The 21114-nt window shown below is 41.6% G+C and overlaps 1 protein-coding gene across 16 annotated transcripts in view; it reads left to right on the top strand.

Moving 5' to 3' along the window:
• The first annotated feature begins 4071 nt into the window (after positions 1–4071).
• Positions 4072–21114, top strand: part of HHAT (hedgehog acyltransferase) — a 300160-nt gene continuing 283117 nt past the window's right edge. For 15 of the 16 annotated variants that reach the window (XM_074351883.1, XM_074351882.1, XM_074351874.1 and 12 more), the window contains exons 1-2: positions 4072–4208; positions 18187–18320. In XM_074351883.1, the coding sequence (XP_074207984.1) occupies positions 18230–18320 (91 nt within the window). In that variant the 5' untranslated portion in view covers positions 4072–4208; positions 18187–18229. Of the gene's footprint in view, positions 4209–4417; positions 4570–18186; positions 18321–21114 lie in introns of those variants that run through there. The other variant, XM_074351871.1, reaches the window with a different exon arrangement.

Here is a 21114-nt window from a genome sequence, read left to right as displayed (position 1 = left end):
CTTGAGGGATGATTCTCTCTGGCTTTATTTGAATTGTCAGAACAGAAGCCTCCAAGTCAAGGCAGCTGTGGCAATGTCTGGGCCCTGGACTGGCCGCTTCAGCTCCAAATTAGGGAGCTCCAGAACCCTGATACTTATGCTCTAAAGCAGGCACAGACCTTTGAAGGCCAGATACTTCTGCCTATGTGTAAAGCACTGAAGAGAGGACAGAAATCCTCTCCTCTCTCCCGTCCCCCAAAACTCAGCGTTTCTCCTGCTGTTCAGATGCTGACATTTACTCCAATTATCTTACCTCTTTTTTCTAGAAGGAACCTAATCTTCAACCATCTATTTCCTTCCACTCTAAAACCTGGCCTTTGAAAGACATCTATACTTTTCAACAAATGATGTTGGGAAAACTAGATATCCATGTGCAAAAGAATGAATTTGGACCCTTATACCATATACAAAAATTAACTCAAAATGGATGAAACACCTACTCTAAAGGACTGAAAGTACAGAACTATTAGAAGAAAACAGGGTAACATTAAGGTGAAAGCTTCATAACGTTGGATTTGGCAGTGATTTCCTGGATATGACACCAAAGGTGCTGGCAACAAAGGAAAAAAATAGATAAATTGCACTTCATCAAAATTAAAAATTTCTGTGCATCAAAAACACAACCAACAGAGTGAAAGCACTACCCACAGAAGGGGCGAAAATATTTGCAAATCATGTATCTGATAAGGGGTTCGTATCCAGAATATGTCATAACTCCTACAACAAAAAGACAACCTAATTAAAAAATGGGCAAATAACTTGACTAGATATTTCTCCAAGGAAGACTTGTAAATGGTCAAACAAGCACGTGAAAAATGGTCAGCATCACCAATCATTAGGGAAATACAAATAAAAATCACATGATCTATCACCTAATAGCTATTAGGATGGCTGCTATCAAAAACAACAACAACAAAAACAAAGCCCTAAATAACAGTATTGGTGAGGATGTGGAGAAACTGGAATCCTTGTGCACGTTGCTGGGAATGTAAAATGGTACAGCGGCTATGGAAAACAAATGGCATTTCCTCAAAAAATTTAAAAATAGAATTACTATATGATCCAGCAATCCCATTTCTGGGTATATACCAGAACTGGAAGCAGAGTCTGGAAGAGGTATTTGTGTACCCATCTTAATAGCAGCATTATTTACAACAGCCAAAAGGTAGAAGCAGCCCAAGTGTCCAATGATGGATGAATGGATAAAAATTGTATTTACATACAATGGAATATTACTCAGCCTTAAAAGGAAGGAAATTCTGACACATGCTACAAGGCTAAGCCTTAAGGGCATTATGCTAAGTGAAATAAGCCACTCACCAAAGGATGATTCCACTTACGTGAGTCACCTAGAGCAGTCAAATTCATAGAAACAGAAAATAGAATGCTGGTTGCCAGGGACTAGGGTAGTGGGGAGTTATTGTTTAATGCATAGTTTCAGTGTTGCAAGATGGAAAGAGTCTGGAACAGCACAACGATGAGAATATACTTAAACATTACTAAACCGTACACCTAACAATGGTTTTGATGGTAAATGTTATGGTATGTGCTATTTTACTACAAAATTTTAAAAAAGTCTATGCTATAAATCTTGTCCCCTTTTAAAATTTTTTTATTGAAGTACAGTCAATTACAACGTGTCAATTTCTAGTGTACAGAACAAGTCATGCATATACGTAACATATATTCGTTTTCATATTTTTTTATTAAAGATTATTCTAAGATATTGAACATAGTTCCTTGTGCTATACAGAAGAAACTTTTTTTATGTCCCCTTTTAGAATGCAATCTGAAGGGAGAAAAACCTAAGGCTTTATATAATTTGCTTAATTTAAAAACTATTTAAATTACTTTATTTAGTATATAGTTATGTGAATGACTAAATTGATAAATTCAACGTAGAGCAATTTGCTAATATAGATCCTAGGTTAACAGATAACATGCAGAGATGGTTAAAGTGTTTATATTTAGGGAAAATGTTTTAAGGAGCTTTTACTATTTATATAGTTTCAGCATTCAGTATATGATTGTGTAAAATGAGATTCTAGAGTTTGTAAAACTGACATTATAAAAAAATTCTGTTTGTTTTTTGGGGGTATCACATTAAGATTTTACTATTAAAAATTAATATATGCTTAATAAAAATGTAGAAAAATTAAGAATAAAGTCCCACTACCAAACTTAACCTTTTTTCCTTTCCAGTTATTTTTCCATGGATAGGTTTAAAAAATATTTAGTTCTGATCATATTACATTTGAAATCTAAACATTATTTTAAAAAGTTTTAATATATAATAGAACACAGAGTGTATAAATTTTAGTTTAATTTCCACTTCTTTATTTTTGGAAAATAAGGGAATTTCCAGGATATTCCTACCCTTCCCAATTATGGTGGATTTTGGTACATTATGGTATATTTTCCTTAATATGGTATAAATTAAAATTGAAATCTTTATAAGGAGCATTTTCTACATTATAGATGATTTCTTTCAGACTTATTCTCATAAACAAAATTCAAATTCAAAAGGTTTAAGCATTAAGGGTTCTCCTAATTGTGGGGGTTTGGTACTGCCAAATTGCTTACCTACCTAAAAAGTGTGAGTGCCATCACACAGCACCCTTGCCAGCCTTTAATGCCATTTATTCATTTTTGCCCACTTTATATGTGAAGAGTTGTTATTTTACTTTACACTTCTTTGAGTTTTTTGCAGTGTATTTGTTTCCTAATTGTATGTCCCAGCTTTTTTTTTAAGTGGGTTGTTTGTTTATGTGTTTTGCTCATCTACAATTGGCTTCTAATATTTTCTTATTAATTGTATTTAATCTATGTATAATAAAAAATAACTCTTTGTATCATAGTTCCCAGGCTTGCTTACTTTTAAATTTTGACCATTTTAATTGATGTTTCTACTTTACCTATGATGAAATCTGCCCTTTTTTCATTTGTTTTCCAGTGAAGATGTTGTGTGTGTAGAAAGGGATTAAATGTAAATGACAGTGAACCCACATTATTGTCCAATAGTGTCATTTAGAAATAACATAGAAGCTGTTATTTCATTCCTGTCCCTGAGGCTGACACTACCTGAGTTGAGTCCTTATTCTATCAGTCCCTCTGCCAAATCCTTTGGGTGAGGGGTGCTAGATCAAATACAGGATGCATGCCCAATTGAATTTGAATTTCAAATAAACAACAAATACTTTTTAAAAAATTCCCAGATACTGCATGGGCCATACTGATACTAAAAAAAAAATGACTTGTTCATCTGAAATTCAATTTTAATTGGGCAGCCTATATTTTTATTTGCTACACTGGCACTCCTATTTGGGCTAGTTTATCAACACCTGTTTACTTAACACCATCCTGTACTACGCGGGGGTGGGGGTGGGGGTGGTTAGGGATAGTGGAAGCTGAAAGATGAGATAATTTCTGTTTTCAGAGAGTTTGTACTATGGTTTCCCAGAGAATTTTACAATCAGAAAAAATAATCTCCTGGACTATTTTAATGACTGCTAGAATAAACTTAGAGCACAGCCTGTGTGTTTTCCTGCAGCCTAACGCAGTTATTCACATTTATCTGATCATAGAACCACCTGAGACACCTTGCCCCTGGGAGAGTCTGATTCTTTTGGTTTGAAGACGGATTCAGATGCAAGTGGTTTTAACAAGAGCCCAGGTGATTCTCCAGCTCAAATGAGCCCGTGGAATTCAGGCAGGCTTGGCGTTGGAGGCCTCTGTGTAACACTTGGCATTAAGTCACTGACCAAGTTACATCCGTTGAAGTAGCTTCAGATCTTCCACTCTATGACAACCCGTTCAAAAGCATCGATCATCTTTGTAAGTTGCTTTCCAGTTCATAAACTTCAACCCCTTTGGTCTTCACTCTAATTCTCCAGGAAAGCAGGGAAGTTTATTTCCGTTTTGCAAAGGGGATAGGGAGGCTCCCGGGGCTAAGTTCACACCGCCAGCTCCTGAAGCCGCCCGAGCGGCAAAGCACGCCCTCTTCCCCCCGCCCCCCAAGCTACCTTCTTTCGCCTACAAAACGTACGTGGGGAACACTGAGGTTGGATTTCAGGTGACTTCCGCTCCCAAACCGGCCGGCAGCCCGAGGCCTGCAATTCACAAACGGGTGTTGTCCCCGCGCTGTTGGGCGCAGGCACCGGAGCCCACGGGTGAGCGGGGGCTGGGGCCCCGCGGGCCGGCGCCGGGCACTCCGGGTGCGGAGAGGCGGGCGGCCCTCCCGCCGGCCCCCTCCAGCCGCGCGGCCTGCTCGCCTCCACTCCCGGGGCGCCGCCTGTCCGCGAGCCCGGCGGCCTGGAGCGGCGCGCGCGCGGGCACGGCGGCGGGGGCGTGCTCTGAAGACCCCGCCGGGCTGGTCCTCCAACCGCTGCTCCAGGGGGAGGAGGGCGGCTTCGCGGGGAACCCGCCGCCGCTGCCGCCGCCGCCGGGACTCCGAGGTGCGGAGAGGATTGTTGGGAACTCGGGGTGCGCGTGAACATCGCCGCCGCCGCTGCCACCCGGGACAGCCCAGAGGTTGGTAGCTTGGTGACCGTCGCGGGTCCTCGGGAAGTTAGGTGTTGACTTTTTGCTTCCGTTTACTCGGTGGAAAAAAAAAAGAAACGCAGAACAGTCTTTCCGTTTCCCATTCCAGTTGGCCTGCGTGCGCGCCCCAGGGCGGAGCGAGGAAGCGCCCGGCCCCGCGGTGGAGATAGAGGCGGCGGGGGCCCAGCGCCCGCGTCCCCGGTCCTGGGCCAAGGCTGGGCTCCCGCCGGCCGGCCGAGTCCACGCCCGCCCCTGTCCGCGTCCCCTCTCCCCGGCTTCGTCCCGTTTCTGGCCCTGTTGCGGGGAATTGAGGACGCTGGTCCCCTTGGCAGTCTTAGAAGTGCGCGTGCTGACTGTTGGGGCTCCAGTGACCCCCGCGGTCAGAGACTTCTTTTGCTTTCTACTCTGCAGACTCAGTTTCCTTCTTTTTTCTACATCTAGCCTTTTGGCGGTATCTTTCTGTGGATGGGCCCTCCTCCCCGCAATCCCTGCCAGAGTGGGCGGGAGAGGTTATCAGGATGGCACTGGTGTTAAGAAATGTGCAGCTGTATGGTTTTGTGGCTCTTGGATCAGGGCAGCCAGGCTAGCGAGTTGGCATCCTCGGTGGTTTGCATTATATGGGGATGAGACTCATTGTTTCTGACCCTTTCTGATTTATATTTCTCATTCATTCATTTGCAAAGCTAGGCGTTTACCAAGTGGTAAGTTCTCTGGGAACGCACGGAGAGGCGAGGGCAGGCTTTCCTGAGGAGGAGGTAGGTGGGTTTTATACTGGTATTTGCAGAATAAATATGATTTTTTCCCCTTCCATTCTTCATGTTCCATCTTTCCTGTAATTTTTCTCCCCCCTTAGTGGCGGCACCTGACTGTGATTAAGCATTGGGTAAGAACTGTCAGTTCTGACCTGAAAGATGCACCTCATAGTGATGAGGAGGATGTGCTTGTCAGGTGTTTTAAATCCATTATTTCTGAACCTTACAGTAACAGGGAAGGACAGGTAGTGGAAGCCCTTTTCACAGCTGAAGAAAGAAAGGCTTAAGGAGATGCCAACAGCCACAAAGGAGTAAATGTTGGGGTTGGGTTTTGCACTTCTCTCTGAGTCAAAGCCAATGCTTTATCTGCTGTTTACTTTGCTCCCTCTTTGGGAAGTAGGTTATATAGATTAACTTAGGGTGAAGGCCAAGTCTGTAGAGACAGCAGACATTTTCATGCGTGGCTAAATGTTGGTGGGAATTCTGTAGGTAAGATTGGAGCTAATGAGGGTGGGCCTTACTCATCTGTGTGGCTCCTGCTTCCAGTGCAGGGCCTGACCAAGGGGACATGCTTCTTAATTGTTGCATGGAGTTCCCTGGCTTGAGTAAGATCCCTGATTCCTTGTAAGGGTTCTTTGCCCTTTTTTTTTTTTTTTTGGTGCCACGGACTTCTTTGGAGTCTGGGGAAGCCAATTTTTAAAAGGTACTTAAAAATGCATAGGGTTACAAATTATATTGAAATAAAGGTATCAAAATAGTGCACCCCCCCTACAAATTTGTGATAGTACTTTACGTTTCTTTATTATGCATTAAATTACAAAATTCAGTGCTGTATCAAATAAGTCTCAAATTTCAAAGTAGTGATGCCCATGTAAATGCTATTTTGCAGTACTGACAATCTGTGACTCTGGTTGGTGACAAAGTCACCAGAAATGCTCTAACCAGTATGGTTTGTTGTCCACATTTATAATTAAATGAAATCCCTAATTTCATTTAGAGTTTCATGAAAATAAAGATGTATGAGAAAAAAAATTAAGTTCATGGCCTCTAAATTCTACCTTGTGGGTGAAGGGTGCGGTATTCTAGATTACAAATGCTGCTTAGTGGTGGTTTTTATCTTCCAAGTTCTTGCTGGCCACTTTTCAGCATCACTAGTGCCTGTTTCCTTCTCCTTTGGTTAGTGTCTACCTTTCCTCAGGTTTACAGTTATTTCTGGTGGTAAAAGCTGTTGGGAGAGAGTTGCTGGATTGCTTCCATACTATACTTGGGCTGCTCCTTCTGTGGGTGATTCTGCTGGAGAATATTCCTATGATAGTGGATTTGGGTCATATAGTGCATAAGCTTCTTCCCTTCCTTCCCCCCCCCTTTTTTTAAAGTGAAAATGAACATAATGGTATATGGTATTACCAGTGTCAGGGAAGAAAAAGAAGCTATCAGTACATATCCTACAGACATTTTGAAAGTCTTAAGATGTAATTATCAGCAATTTTATGGTAATACACTAAAAAATTCAGATGAAATGGACAAGTTTTTTGAATAAAATTCCTCATAAAACAAAAGAACTAGAAAATCTGAATAATTCCATGACTGTGAAAGAAATTAAATTTGTGGTTAAAAACCTTTCTGTAGCAAAATTTCCAGGCCAGATGGCTTCACTAGTGCAATATTACAAACATTAAAAAAAATGAAAAGGAGGAACACTCCATGGCTACTTTTATGAGGCCCTCATAACCTTGTAACTATAAGATTATGATAAGGACATCACAAGAAAATATAGGCTAAACTCTCACAGAAAGCTGCAAAAGTCTTAAAATGATGTATTGGTAAATTAAGTTTAACTATTTATATCTATATTATGGGATACTAAACCATGACCAAGTTGAATTTATTCCAGGAATAAAAACTGTCTAATGTTAGAAAATCAATAAATGTAATTTAACCACATACAGAGAATAAAAGAGAAAAATTATTTGATAAAATTCAACACCCATTCATGATAAAAATTCTTTGCAAGCCAAAATATTACTGAGGGAATTTAAAGATTTTAAGTAATGGTGGGTGAGCTATTGCTCCACAGATAAATCTGTAGATTCAGTATAATTGCAATAAAAATCCCAGCAGACTTTTCAAAAATAGTTAATAAGCCAATTTTAAAATTCATTTGAGGGGAAAGAGGAGGGGATAAATTAGGAATTTGGGGTTTGTAGATACAAACTACTGTATATAAGATAGATAAACAATAAGGTCCTACTGTATAGCACAGGGAACTATATTCAATATCTTGTAATAACCTATAATGAAAAAGAATATGAAAGAGTATATATAAATGTATAACTGAATCCCTGTGCTGAATACGAGAAACTAACACAACATTGTAAATCAACAATAGTTCAATAAAAAAATTTATTTGGAAATTCTAGGTAGTCTAAAAGAGCAAAATTGGACAACTTGAGATACTAGATCAGCGTGTAGTATGTCAGCGTGAGATTGGCACAGTGGAGGATGGAACTGAGTAGAGAATCCATAAACAGACTCACACCTCTGGGGTCTCTTGATTTATGATAGAAATGACACTTCTGTGCTCTGGAGAAAGGAGAGCTTTTTCAGTAAATGATGCTGGGCCAATTGGATATCCATATGGACGAAATGAATTTTGATCATCCACCTTACTTCTTATGCAAAAATTAATCAAGATACATCATACGTCTAAATGTAAAATCTGAAACAAGAAAGCTTCTGGAAGAAAGTAAAGTAAAACACCTTTACGACCTAAGTGCAGTCAAAGGTTTATTGAATAGGACACAAAAAGCACTAATTATAAAGGAAAATATTGTTAAGAACTTCTCTTCATCTAAGGATTCCATAAAGAGAGTGAAAAGGCGCACTACAGATTGGGCGAAGGTATTTGTAATACTTATATCCAGTAAAGGACTCATACTCAGAATGTAGAAACAGCTTTTACAAATCATTAAGAAAACGATAGACAGCCAGTAGAAAAATGGGCAGGTCACTTTACAAAAGAGTGTTCCCAGTTCCCAAAAAATGTATGAAAAAGTAGTCAACCTCATTAATAATTAGGGAAATGCAGATTAAAACTACAATAGGATATCACTCTGTACTCACCAGTGCGCCTAAAAAACCCAAACCAAAACAAAAACTGTTAATACTAAGTACTGGTCAGGGTATGGACAAACTGGGAACTCTCATAAATTGCTTACAGGTGTGAAAATTAGTGTAACTGTTTTGGAAATTGTTTTGCAGTCTCATTTACAAAAGCTAGACACACACATCCCCTATGATCCAGCTACTCCATTCATAAACACTAAACAGTAAGGTGTGTGTATGTTTGTACCAAAAGACATATAAAAGAATATGCAGAGTGTTATTCCTAATAACCCCAAGTGGGAAACAGCCTTCGTGTTCATCAATAGTAAAATGGACAAAGGCACAAATAAATTGTTTACACAGTGGAATGCAATACTCCACAGTAATGGGAATCAACCAATGATGCTTCTCACACAACAGGGTGAGCCTCACACACGTAAAGCTGAGCAAAAAGAAGGTCGACACAGCGGAGTAAGTGCTATGTGACTCCTTTTTTTTTTTTTTTTTTTAAGTTCAAAAATGGGCAAAACTAAACTGGGGTGCTAGAAATTAGGTTAGTGGTCACCTTTAGTGGAGTTATAAGGGAAGGACAGAAGGGGCATTCATTTTTCATCCGAGTAGTAATTCCTGGGGTGAGTCTGCTTTTGGAAAACCTTAATTTTTTTTTTCTTTATTGAAGCATACTTTAATACGCAGTTTACTTAAAATATTATTTAAAAAATGGATGCATTCAGATGTCCCTGATCTGGGGAGTGCGTGATGTGGTGACCATGATTCTTGGTGATAGAAAAAAAGGCTTAAAATAGGTTGAGAATTTTCCGAGGGAAGAATACACTATCACGTCAGTAGCTGTTTTGAATTAGGGGCTTGTAGATCTGACTTCTTTTTTTGGCCAGTCTTCAACAGCAGAGATGTGGCTTAAGGGCAGTTCATCTGAAAAGACTTGGAATTACGTTTGATACTAAGATTGATATCAAGTGTGAGTTGGAAGCCAAAAAATGCTCAATCAAGAACCAAATACAAAATTTTGTTTTCAGATTTAATTTTCTTGCAGTTTAAGTCTTTAAAGTTTAATTAGATTGAAATATTCTGAGGTTTTATATAAATCCATTTAGTTAGGTACTTGCCTCCCAGTAGGCCATGAGCTAACTGAGGGCAGGAGTGGCATATTAGTTTCCCATTGCTTCTGAAAAAAATTACTGCAAACTTAGTGGCTTAAATGGCACAAATTTATTATCTTACAGTTCTGGAGGTCAGATATCCGAAGGGGACCGGCAGGGCTGCATTCCCTCTGGAGGCGTGGAGTGGCGGGGGCTCTTTCTTTGTTGTTGCTGTTCTCTGCCTCCTGCACTCCTTTGTTCTTGGCCCCTTCCTCCGTCTTCAAAGCATATCACTCTAACCTCTGCTTCCATCATCATATCTCCTCTCTGTCTCTGACCTTCCTTCTTCTCTCAGAAAGACCCTTGTGATGACATCAGGTCTGCATGGATAATTAGGGATAAAGTCCCCATCTCAAGATCTTTAACTCAATCACCTCTGCAGAGTTCCTTTGTCATATAAGGTAACTTATTTACATGTTCAAGGATTAGGCTTTGGACGTTTTTTGGGGGAGCCATCTTTGGGGGAATCCTACAGATGGAATCTTTGAAAATTTTTTTTTTTTTGTTATTTAATGGGGGGAGGTAATTAAGTTTATTTATTTTTATTTATTTATTTTTGATGGAGGTACTGGGGATTGAACCTAAGACCTTGTGCATGCTAAGCAGGCACTCTACCACTGAGCCATAGCCTCCCCCAACAGATGGAGTCTTTTTATTTTGTCTTCCCAAATAGCACAGTTCCTGATTCTCAGGAGAAGCTCATTGATTTTTGTTGAATAAAGGAATGAGTAAGATTTCATTATTTGAAGTATAGTTTTGGAAGAAGAGAAATGATGGTCTTGCCCTCCTCCTGCTCTGCCACATCTGGAATTCTGGGTTCAGCTCTAGGTACCTATACTGTAATGAGACAGCTGGCAGAATGGTAAAGGGTTTGGGAACCAAGCCATTGAAGAAGTGATTGAGGTAATCATGGGGGTTTGTCCTGGAAGAGGGCTTGGGATGGAGCAAGTGGGGTTAATTGTGTTTAAATATTTGAAAGAGTATGACTGGCAGGAATAATGAAGCCTTTCAGTATACTTAATGATAATAGCAATAATATCAGACACAACAAGAAAAAGCAAGCATTTTAGAGTTTACTATGCCATGATACTCTTTTATCTCTTTGTAAACTCATTTAATCCTCACAGCAACTCCCTGAGGGTTGTCATGATCCCTATTTTATAGATAAAGCGATTGAGGCACAGAGAGGTTATGCAGCTTGTCCTAGGCCACACAGCTGGAATGTAGCAAAGCTGGGATTCAAACTTTGGCATTCTGACTCCAGAGCCATCCTCTAAACTATCATACTCTCCTGTCTCTGTGCTTTTGGTTCCAGCAAGTGCAGTAGGACTAACAGCAGAGTTTTTTTTTTTAAGAAATAGAAGGACAGATTTTGACTTAAAAAAAGATAACAATCAGAGCTTCTTAGAAACAGTTTCCTTGCCTTGCAGTACCATTGGAAATGGCCAGGTAGGTTATTGTAAAAGGAATTCCCAAACTGGTTGGAGATTAGACCAGATGACAGTACTGATTTTGAAATTTTGACTTGGGAATCTAATTCTTTAAAATATATATCTCTCTCAACCTTAGTGACATTTTATGTAATAAACATCTATTGTGAAGTGTAGTTTTTCCACTAACTTTCCAGGTTTTATCAGGAACTCTAACATACTGGCGTGGTAAGTCATGTCCTCGCCCCTTTTTAAGGTGCCGTTGTTTCTCTTCCCATAAAGAGATGGAAGCTGTTTTCCCCTCCTTGAATCTGGGCTGGGCCCCTGACCAATAAAGTGTTCTGTGAATTCTGAAACCTCGTCCTTAAGAGACCTTGTACTTCTTGCCCCTGTTCTTTTAAGATCCGGAGGCCACCATGCTATGAAGGGTCCTGCCTACTAGGGGACGAAAGCCCACATGGAGAAGTAAAGCACCAGGCTGATAGCTGGCACCAAATGCCAGACATGTGAGTGAGGTCACGTCCCCTCCAGCTTCCTTGAGCCATGCGGTGACTTAGTTATATGAGTGATGCCAGGTGAGATCAGCAGAAGAACTGCCCAGATTGCCATCCCACAGAATCATGAGGAAGAGTAGATCTTTGTTGTTTTAAGCCATCTCGTGTGTTGGGATGGCTTATTACACAGCAGTACATAACTGATACATAATATTTTGGTGCATATTTGAAAATAGTGATAAGTATTTTAAAATATTCTGTAATTAGACTTTTGCCCAGTCCAGTGGACCTCTCCAATCTAGCTGGTCATTCCAATGCACTGGGGAAGCCTTTCTGGGTTTGGAAAGGTGTTTCTCCTTGGTATCACATGGGTAGAAGAATAAGACTCTGTAAGACTCTTAAGCAGGGTTTGGAGAACACTGTACTGTGAGAGGACACGATGAATCTGGACCCAGTTTTCCTGGTGAAAGTCATGTAATTTCTGCAAAATGGGTTTCTGTTTCAGCAAACTGGACCTGGAAAAGAGCAAAAGTCTCCTAACATTTTTTCCAAATGTGCTAGAATATGGCTCTATTTTGTTTTCTTTTCTTCAAAGCCATTGTCATAGCAGTGGGCACGTGGTCCTTTTACTTTTATTACTTTGGGGTTTCCTAAATTTAGAACTATTTCAATTTTACTCAGACCTTATCTTTATAACTGCTGGCTTTCCCCTCTTATATCGAGGTAAACTGGTTTGGTTTGTCTTCTTCAGTAAATCTTTTAAGGAATATACAAGTTAGGTAAACATCGAGTTGATTTCCTTCTTAGGGAATATCTACATTATATGTAACTTTAAAAAATTCTTTTTTTTGTAGGAGGGGGTAATTAGTTTTGTATTAATTAATTAATTAATTAATTATTAAATTTAATTTAATGGAGGTACTGGGGATTGAACCCAGGACCTCATGCATGCTAAGCATGCGCTCTACCACTGAGCTATACCCTTCCCCCTAAAAAATTCTCTTTATATATCACACACTTACTAGCTGTGTGATTTTGGGCAGGTTTCTTGATCTTTCTGGGCTTTGGTTGTGTTTTGTGTTCAATGAGGATAACAGAAATACCAGCCTCAAAAAGTTGTTATGAAAATTAAATGATATAATACTTGTTAAGTGCTTTCTGAGCACCTGTAACTACTGCTTACTGTAATACAGCTGTGACAAAACTTTGGGGAAGCTCGGTAGAGAAAAATTTCAGTTTGGTTAGTAGGCAGGAGTGATGATGGTGATGGTACTGGAGGATAATTAGCTCAATGCTGAGAGTGCTGTGTTAAAAAGTCCTCTGGTGCATGGGAGTATTTGCTTATAGCCCATTTAGTGCTAAATATCAGCAGTGAGGAGCAGAAAAGAATTTAAAGGGAAAGTGTTGGAATTCATTTGTTATACTCATCAAAGAGGAAGATAAAGTACTTTTGAAAAGATACTGGAAATTGCTGAGAAGAAGCATCTTACAGAAGTTATGTGTACGCACACTTCAGGCTTTGGAATAGTGAGCTGTACCCTTCTGCCAAGATTAAGGAACAGGATTGCTGCCTAAAAGAGTGGGAGTTGAGAACTTGTGTTCTGTTTTTTTTTTTTTTTTTTTTTTTGCTCCATCACTGGCTTCTCTGGGTCCTTGGGCAGATCGCTTCTTTTCACTGAACAAAATTCAGATTCCTGAAAAAAGAGCTGACAGTTAGCCCTCCTGGTGAGAATGAGAGTGGATGGCATCTCTGAAAGCAGGTGGGGTGTTAAATTACAACGTGACTGCAAACACTCATGCTTCAGTATGGAAAAATCCCTCTTAGCTGAGGAATTCTTGCCATTTTACAGCCAAGATTTTATTATGTGGGCCTTTTGAGTTCTCTGGTTCCCAGATAAATACTTTTCAGAAACACCCAGCCTCGGGGCTTTTATACCCCAATATGGGAGTAGAGAAACCTTGTTCCTTCAGTTTGACTTCTTTCCCTTGATATCAGGGAAACTTCTGCCACTAATCTTAAATGCGTTTTCTCTCTGTCTTCACTTGGCGCAAATTTCTCATATTTATCAATAATATTTAGCTTTTAGATACTGTGGTCTTAACAGCTTCAGAGTTGCTATTTTATGTTGTTTATTTTCCTCTTTTTCTACTCCCCACTCCCCCGCCTCCTGGACTAGTTTGGTGCCAGGTACAACTTAATGTTTCCTCATCTCTGTTGCTTGATGCTAACACTTTCTCTCCACTTTCCACTCACCGACCTCCCTGCCTCTAGACTCTACCATCGTGTTAAGGGGCTTCTTCCTGAAGCTTCACACAAAAAATTAAATGTACAGGAGATTATCATACTAGGTGAAGTATGTCGGAGAAAGACAAATATCATATGGTATCACTTATATGTGAATTTAAAAAAATGGTACAAATGAACTTATTTACAAAACAGACACAGACTCATAGACGTAGAAAACAAACTTAAGGTTACCAAAGGGGAAGGAGGGATGGGGTAAATGAAGAGTTTGGGATTAACAGATACTACTGTATATAAAACAGATAAACAACAAGGAGCCATTATATAGCATAGGGAACTATATTCGATAGCTTGTAATAACCTACAATGAAAAAGAATCTGAAAAATATATAATTGAATCACTTTGCTGTACACCTGCAACTAACACATTGTAAATCAACTATACTTCAGTTAAAAAAAAAAAAAGGATTAAAATGTACAGGCTCACAATCCTGAGGTTTCTTTAGGACATCAAGTCCAAACTGGTCATCATATGTTTAAGACCCTCTGCCACTTGGCTCCTAAATTATTCACATATTTTCTTCCTTGTGATCCTGACCAATATTCTCACTGAAGTGGAAATGTACTCAGACACATTTTTACCATCGGACATCCCAGCAACCCTCCTTAGTGCCCACATATCAATAGTACAACCTCCTTTATATAGATTGATCAGGTAGACTTCTACTTAAAAACAGGCTGTTACTGTAGATTGGCTGTTTCCTATAGAAATAATGTTATAAATAATATAAACATAGTGTTTATTGTCTAGGCTGTCTCATGGATGCCCACTTAGCTGATAGGACCGAATTGATGCAGGACTGAACTGATGCATGAAAAACAGAAAAGAGGCATTACTTACACATTTGAGTAAAGACTTCTTTGATTTCATCATGGCAACTTGTACTTAAAGAAGAGCATGAGCATGTTTAGGAAATGAGACTTTGAAGGGGGAAGGGGTATAGCTCAGTGGTAGAGCTCATGCTTAGCATGCCTGAGGTCTTGGGTTCAATCCCCAGTACTTCCATGAAAAAAAAAATAAGATGAGACATCGAAACAAGAATTCTCTGAGAGTTTTTAGGAACCCTTATGGGTTTAGGCACTTTTAAAAAGCTCTGTTATATTACCAAATGCACATCTTTCTTTGATACCACTGTGTCATTAAATCCTTTCAAAACATACCTACTTGGATTGGCTCTCTGAGTGAACAGGGGGAAGAAACATTAAAGGAATTTTCTTTAGGTAAGTGGACAAGGGTTGACAAGAGAAGTGAAGGAAGGAAGATGTGTGGGTGTCTGCGTGGCGGTGGTGTTTTGAGGTGGCGTTCCTGGAGTCGTGAATAATGAGGCGAGAGAAGTGAGTACTGCAGATAATTCCTGAGGGGCTAAGAAAAGAGGTGGGAAGGGAGAGACACTGGGCAGAAGGCTCTCCAGCTGGTCCCCAGGGACAGTCTGTTTGCTGTCTGGGGTGGCCATGGGTTGGGTGTGGGGAGAGGAAGAGGATGAGACATGAGAGCGAGCCCTGGGGATGCTGACCACTTGACGGGGCCTTAGCAGCAGGTAGGATCCCCCCACCCCCACCCGGAGAAGGTCAGTTACCTGTCATCAGTTTGGGAAGAAGACCCGGGCTCTATCCAGGTAAGCCCCTGATGAATTAAGTTCACTCACTGGTCCTCCTGGACAGATCTTAGCTAATCTTACTGAGTGCTTACTCTATGCTAGGCCCTGGATAAACATTTTACATTTAATCCATTTGGTAACTCTGTGAGGGTATGTTTGTGGGGAGATTGCGACCCACTCAAGTTCCTCAACCAGTCAGCATGAGAGCCAGGTCTCCCCTAGGTATGCTTGATGCAGAATTCACCACTGTGCTGTCGGCAGGAGGCTATTTGGACCAATCCCTAGGTTTTATTTTTTTTTTTTTAAATTGAAGTACAGTTGATTTACAATGTTGTGTTAGTTTCTGGTGTACAGCATAGTGATTCAGCCATATGTGTATATATATACACATGTAGTATTTTTCATTATAGGTTATTCCAAGATATTGAATATAGTTTCCTGTGCTGTACTGTAGGACCTTGTCGTTTATCTATTTTATGTGTAGTAATTTGTATCTAATCCCAAACTCCTAATTTATTCCTTACCCCATCCCCAAATTTTACATGTGAGGACACAGCCCTGCTGCTTCTTTGGTTTTCACTATGTATCTTTGTGTATGTGTCGGCAAAACACATACAGTGTGGCTAAGAGCAGCAGCAGAAAGGGAAATGTTAATAGTACTGAGTTTTCGAGTTTTCTAGTTTTCTATTTCCCTGACAGTTAAATCTCTAATGCAGGGGAATCGTCCTAGAAGAATTCATGAAACGCTTTTAAAGAACAGGGATCCTGGAACTTTTATTTCATTTCCAGGATTATTTATGTTCAAATTCCAGTAGCGTTTGAAGAGGGTTTCAGCTCTTTGCTAATCGCAGAAGTCATCCAGTATAGTAATACCAACATCCTTTGAAAGAAGAGACAGTATAAAACCCAGAGGTTGAGACTAAACTTCCCGCTAAAGGGAAGATTACCATATTCCTACAGAGTTCCAGAAAGAAATCTTAAGATATTCTGTGAGATGCCAAGCATTTAAAAATAAAGCATGACTAATAGTGTATGAAGCTAGAAATGGAACCACTGAAAAATAATAGGGGAACCTGAGAAGGCGTTGTTGAAGTACCAGGGCTTAGAGACTCGTGGCTGAAAGCATGAGTGGCTGCTTTTGGATCTTTTAGGAGATTCGTGGGAGAAACTGAGATCAGACAGCTTTGGTAACTTTTGGGTAACTTCCAGGAGCCACTCTGGTTGGAGGACCTCTGATTTCTGACCTCATATTTTATGAAAGCTAAACTTTATATCCTTTCCTGCTCTATCTCCCTGTAGCCTGAAGAAAGGGGTTTGTGTGTGGGTGACTGTGAGCCAGGCCCTAAGGACAAGCAGCTCTGAACTGGCCCTGGTGGGGCTGGCTGTGCCAAGGGGCGCGGTGGGTGCCCAGTGGTCCCACGATCTGGATGCAAGCCCTGGCTCAGTTATTTCTGACTGTGTGACCTCCCCATGCTTCACATTCGTCATCTAAAAATGCCTACCTCCCTTGCTCCACCTCCTTGCCCCGGCTGTGGTGAAAATAAAACAAGATCGTGTGTGAATTCTGGTTTTGAGCATCACTATCACACATTAGAAGTGCTTGCTTGGGGCTTAAATTTTTGCTCTCATTTTGATGTGACATCCATAATGAGACATATTTGAGAGGTTCAAGGAAAGGGCTTACGTTTAGCTAACTCTTTGTTATTTGGGAAACAATCATTTAATTTGTAGAATTCCAGGACTTAACTCTCTGTTATTTGCTTTGTTATTTACACTACAGACATGGCTTTTATATCAGAGACAGTGAGAGTCGCAGAGGCCTGAACGACCTGGAAATGCATTTCTCTTTCATGTAATAGTCCAGATATAAGTAGTCCAGGGCAGTTTTGTGGGGTGGGTTCGGGTGGCACATGGAGTCAGGGACTGAGGCGCCTCTGTCGTATTTTACTCTGTGGCTTTCACCTCTTGGTCCAAAGCCGACTGTTCCAACTCCACCTAGCAGGAAGGGATGACCACAACCTCAGAGCCAGGACTGTTCAAATGCCCGCACTTGGAGACACTGTGGCGTTGAGCGCAGCACCCACATGTTCAGATAAAAATTCAGTGGCTGTGACTGCATATTGCGGGGGCGACCAGCAGTGTGTGCCATTGGGGTTATGCTGTTAGCCTCCCTTTAAGAAATGCCCAGAAAATGGAAGACAGACTGGTTTTATTAATCCATTCTTATAAACAACTACGGGATGACATTTGAAGGGGAGAACAAGGAGGTTGAGGCTATTGGCTTAGAAGAGATTTGAAGATGATTTATGGTTTTCTTTTATTCAGGCTTTTGAAGAATAATTTATTATTCATAGAGCACTTAGTAGTCCCTTCTTGGCTACATTCCATGTCCTGTGCTCAGTGCTGGGGACTCAGAGATCATGGTCCCTGCTCTCTGAAGGTCCACTCCACAGGGGGAAACAGGTGTGCCAGGCAATGAGGACAGAAGTGTCCGGTGCACCTGTGATGGGAGGCAGAGGGAGGGCTGTGGGAGCTCACAGGGAAGGACCTGCCCGCCCTGGGCATGTAGGGTGTGTGCGGTGCGATGCGATGCAGGTGGGGCGAAGTCACTGGCCGAGGAGGTGTGACTAGGAGGAGGTTTACGTCTGTGTCATCTTGAACAGTGACGGGTCCCCGGGAGAGCAAGTGAACTGACTGGTGAGGAAATGCTGTTCTCCACTGTCGTGTCCATGGCTTCATGTTTTTATTTCTGTTTCTCTTCTAGAAACTCTCCGCGTGGGCGTTGGGACCCGTTGTCACAGGGAGCAATGCTGCCCCGGTGGGAACTGTTCCTTTACCTGCTAACTTCCCTGGGCTTCCACTTCTATTCTTTCTATGAAGTTTACAAAACCTCCAGAGGTAAGGTCCCAACTTCTGTGAACTTGTATCAAGAAAGAAAAGAGGGAGGGAGTGCTCAGAGGTGGAAGATTCAGGAAGGTGGCTTCATGGGCTTGGGGTGACTTGAGCCCCACTTGACTTTCCCCTTGTTTTGGAGAGTTTGAATCAATGACCTGAGTGGGTGGCATTTTCCCCCCTGATCCTGGATCTTTTAGGCGAGCCTGTGGCTGGTCTTCTGTAATAGGAGGGTTTGATTCAGTGGCTGTTGAAGGCCATGGAAGTGATTTGCATTTGTAATTTGCAGTAACCTCTTAAAGTTCTCTCTCGCCATCACGCCTCTGAGACATGTGGAGGCAGCCAGAGGCAGCCATGGCGTGGGAGCCCTCCTTTCCTTTCAGGGCAGCTTGGAACATTGACCTGGTCACTTCTGCTCACACCAGTTGGACAGCACCCAGTTCCATGGCCACAGCTAGGAGGCTGGGAAATATTGTCGTAAGCTTGGTGGCCACGTGCTACATAAAACTTCCCATTACTGGGGAAGAATGGAAGAAAGAATTTCAGAGGGTCCATGAGTGGACTGTTCCATAGTCAGAGACAGTTTCCTAGAGCTGATGGTGAGCCTTGTCTTAAGGAAGAACAGAAGTCAGCCAAGTGGAGGAAGGGGGCAGAGGTGAGTTTGCAGGCAAACGGACAAGTGTGTGCGGTGCCACTGGGGTGTGGGAAAACACGGCATGACCTGGGAACTCCAAAGCACTGGGTAGGACTGGAGTGTAGAGTGTGAAGGGAGGGAGAGGGGCAAGAGTCGAGCTTTGCTCAAAGAACACGGATAGATTGTGAGCAACATTTGTGTGTTCTTTTGACTGAGGTGTTTGGACTTGAAGGCAGGGGAGTATGCTGAAGGTCATTGTGGGCACGTAAAATGGCAAAGGTAGGTGGGTTTTGGGAAGCAGCTGACAGTGCTTAGTCCTCGGTGTCTGCCTCTCTAAGGGTCACTGGGATTGATTTGTGTCACTGGGATTGCTTTGCTTCCATTCTACCTATGTCCCACTCAACGCCGTGGGCGTGGCTGCAGAGCCTGACCATCTAAAGTAGGTGGAGATTGTCTGGTCAAGGCTGTCCAAGGAGCTGAATTCCCCTGCTGGAGCCTCTGAGCTCTCAGGGCCCATGGGTAAGGAGCTCACCTGCTCTTTGTCAGGTACGATGTTAGGTACTTTATGTACCTTGTCTCATAGCATCTTTAGAACAGCCCCATGAGATGGTGTATTACTTAGAAGACAGGCTTGGCTACAGCAACACAGCCTCCAGAAGAGCTGTGGTCAGGGCCAGTGTGGTATGTAGACAGCACTGATAACCCTGGCTCCTTCTACCATGCACCTCTGCCACCCTCGACATGTGGTTCCACCTCATGATGGAACCTCCAGCTCCAGCTGCCGTGCTCACTTTTTCCCCAGCAGGAAGGATGGAAGGGGAGGGGAGGACAGGCCCTCTCTCTTTCAGAGCATGACCCCGAAAGTTGCTTATAGCGTGTTCATTCACATACTGTTCTCTAGAACCTAGTCCTGTGGCCGTATCAACTATGAGGGACGCTAGTAAATGTCATCTTTGGTCGGGAAGTCATTTTTTCCAGCGAAACTGAAGGGTTCTGTTACAGAGGAAGAAAGAAAGAATGGATGTTAGCTATTAGTCAGCAGTCTTTTCCATAAATGGGCACCATAGTTACCCGTTGCTACCTAACAAGCCATCCTGGAGCTTTGTGATTTAAAACAGCCACCACCATTTATTATCATTCACTGTTCTGTGAAGTTTTTTTCCTTTTAAATAGGCTATTTTTTTTAGAGCCGTTTTAGGTTCACAGCAAAACTGAGCAGGAAATAACAGAGAGCTTCCATACACTTGGTGCCCCCACAGAAGCACAGCCTCCCCGACTATCAGCATCCGGCACCAGAGTTGTACGTTTGTTACAGCTGATGAACCAGTATTGATACCTCATTATCACCCAAAGTCTGTAGTTGGAAGTAGGGTTGGTTCTTGGTGGTGTTCATTCTGGGGACTTTCAGAAATGTAAATTATGTGTATCCATCATACATGGATAGTATCCTAAGTGTAGTTTCACTGCCCTAAAGATCCTCTGTGCTCTGTCTGTTCATCCCTCCCTCCCCTTTAATCCCTGGCAACCACTTCATCTTTTTACCGTCTCCACAGTTCTACCTTTTTCAAAGTGTCACGTGGTTGGAATCGTACAGTATGTAGCCTTTTCAGATTGGCTTCTTTCACTTAATAGGCATTTAAGGTTCCTCCATGACTTTTCAGGGCTTGATAATTTATTTCTTTTTCGTGATAAACAATATTCCATTGTCTGAATGTACCACAGTTTATTCATTCACTTACTTAAAGGCGCCTTGGTTGCCAATTATGAATAAAACTCCTGTAAACATCCATGTGAAGGTTTTTGTATGGACATAAGTTCTCAGCTCCTTTGAGTAAATATCAAGGAGCAGTGACTGGGTTGTATGGTAAAAGTATGTTTATTTTTGTAAGAAACTGCCAATTTTCTTCCAAAGTGGCTATATCATTTTGCATTCCCACCAGCAATGGGTTGTAAACATCCTTGTAAACATTTAGGGTTGTCAGTGTTTTGGATTTTGGCTATTCCTAGAGGTATCTCATTATTTAAATTTGCATTCCCCTGATGACGTATGTTGTGGAGAGTATGTTCACACGCTTATCTGCCATCTGTATATTTCTTTGGTGAGCTGTCAGTTCAGGTCTTTTGCTCTGGTTTGTCTTCTCATTCTCTTGACAATGTTTTTCATGG

This window comes from Camelus bactrianus, chromosome 23, assembly GCF_048773025.1.
Source record: "Camelus bactrianus isolate YW-2024 breed Bactrian camel chromosome 23, ASM4877302v1, whole genome shotgun sequence".
Taxonomy (NCBI): domain Eukaryota; kingdom Metazoa; phylum Chordata; class Mammalia; order Artiodactyla; family Camelidae; genus Camelus; species Camelus bactrianus.
This window is presented reverse-complemented; position numbering and strand designations above follow the sequence as displayed.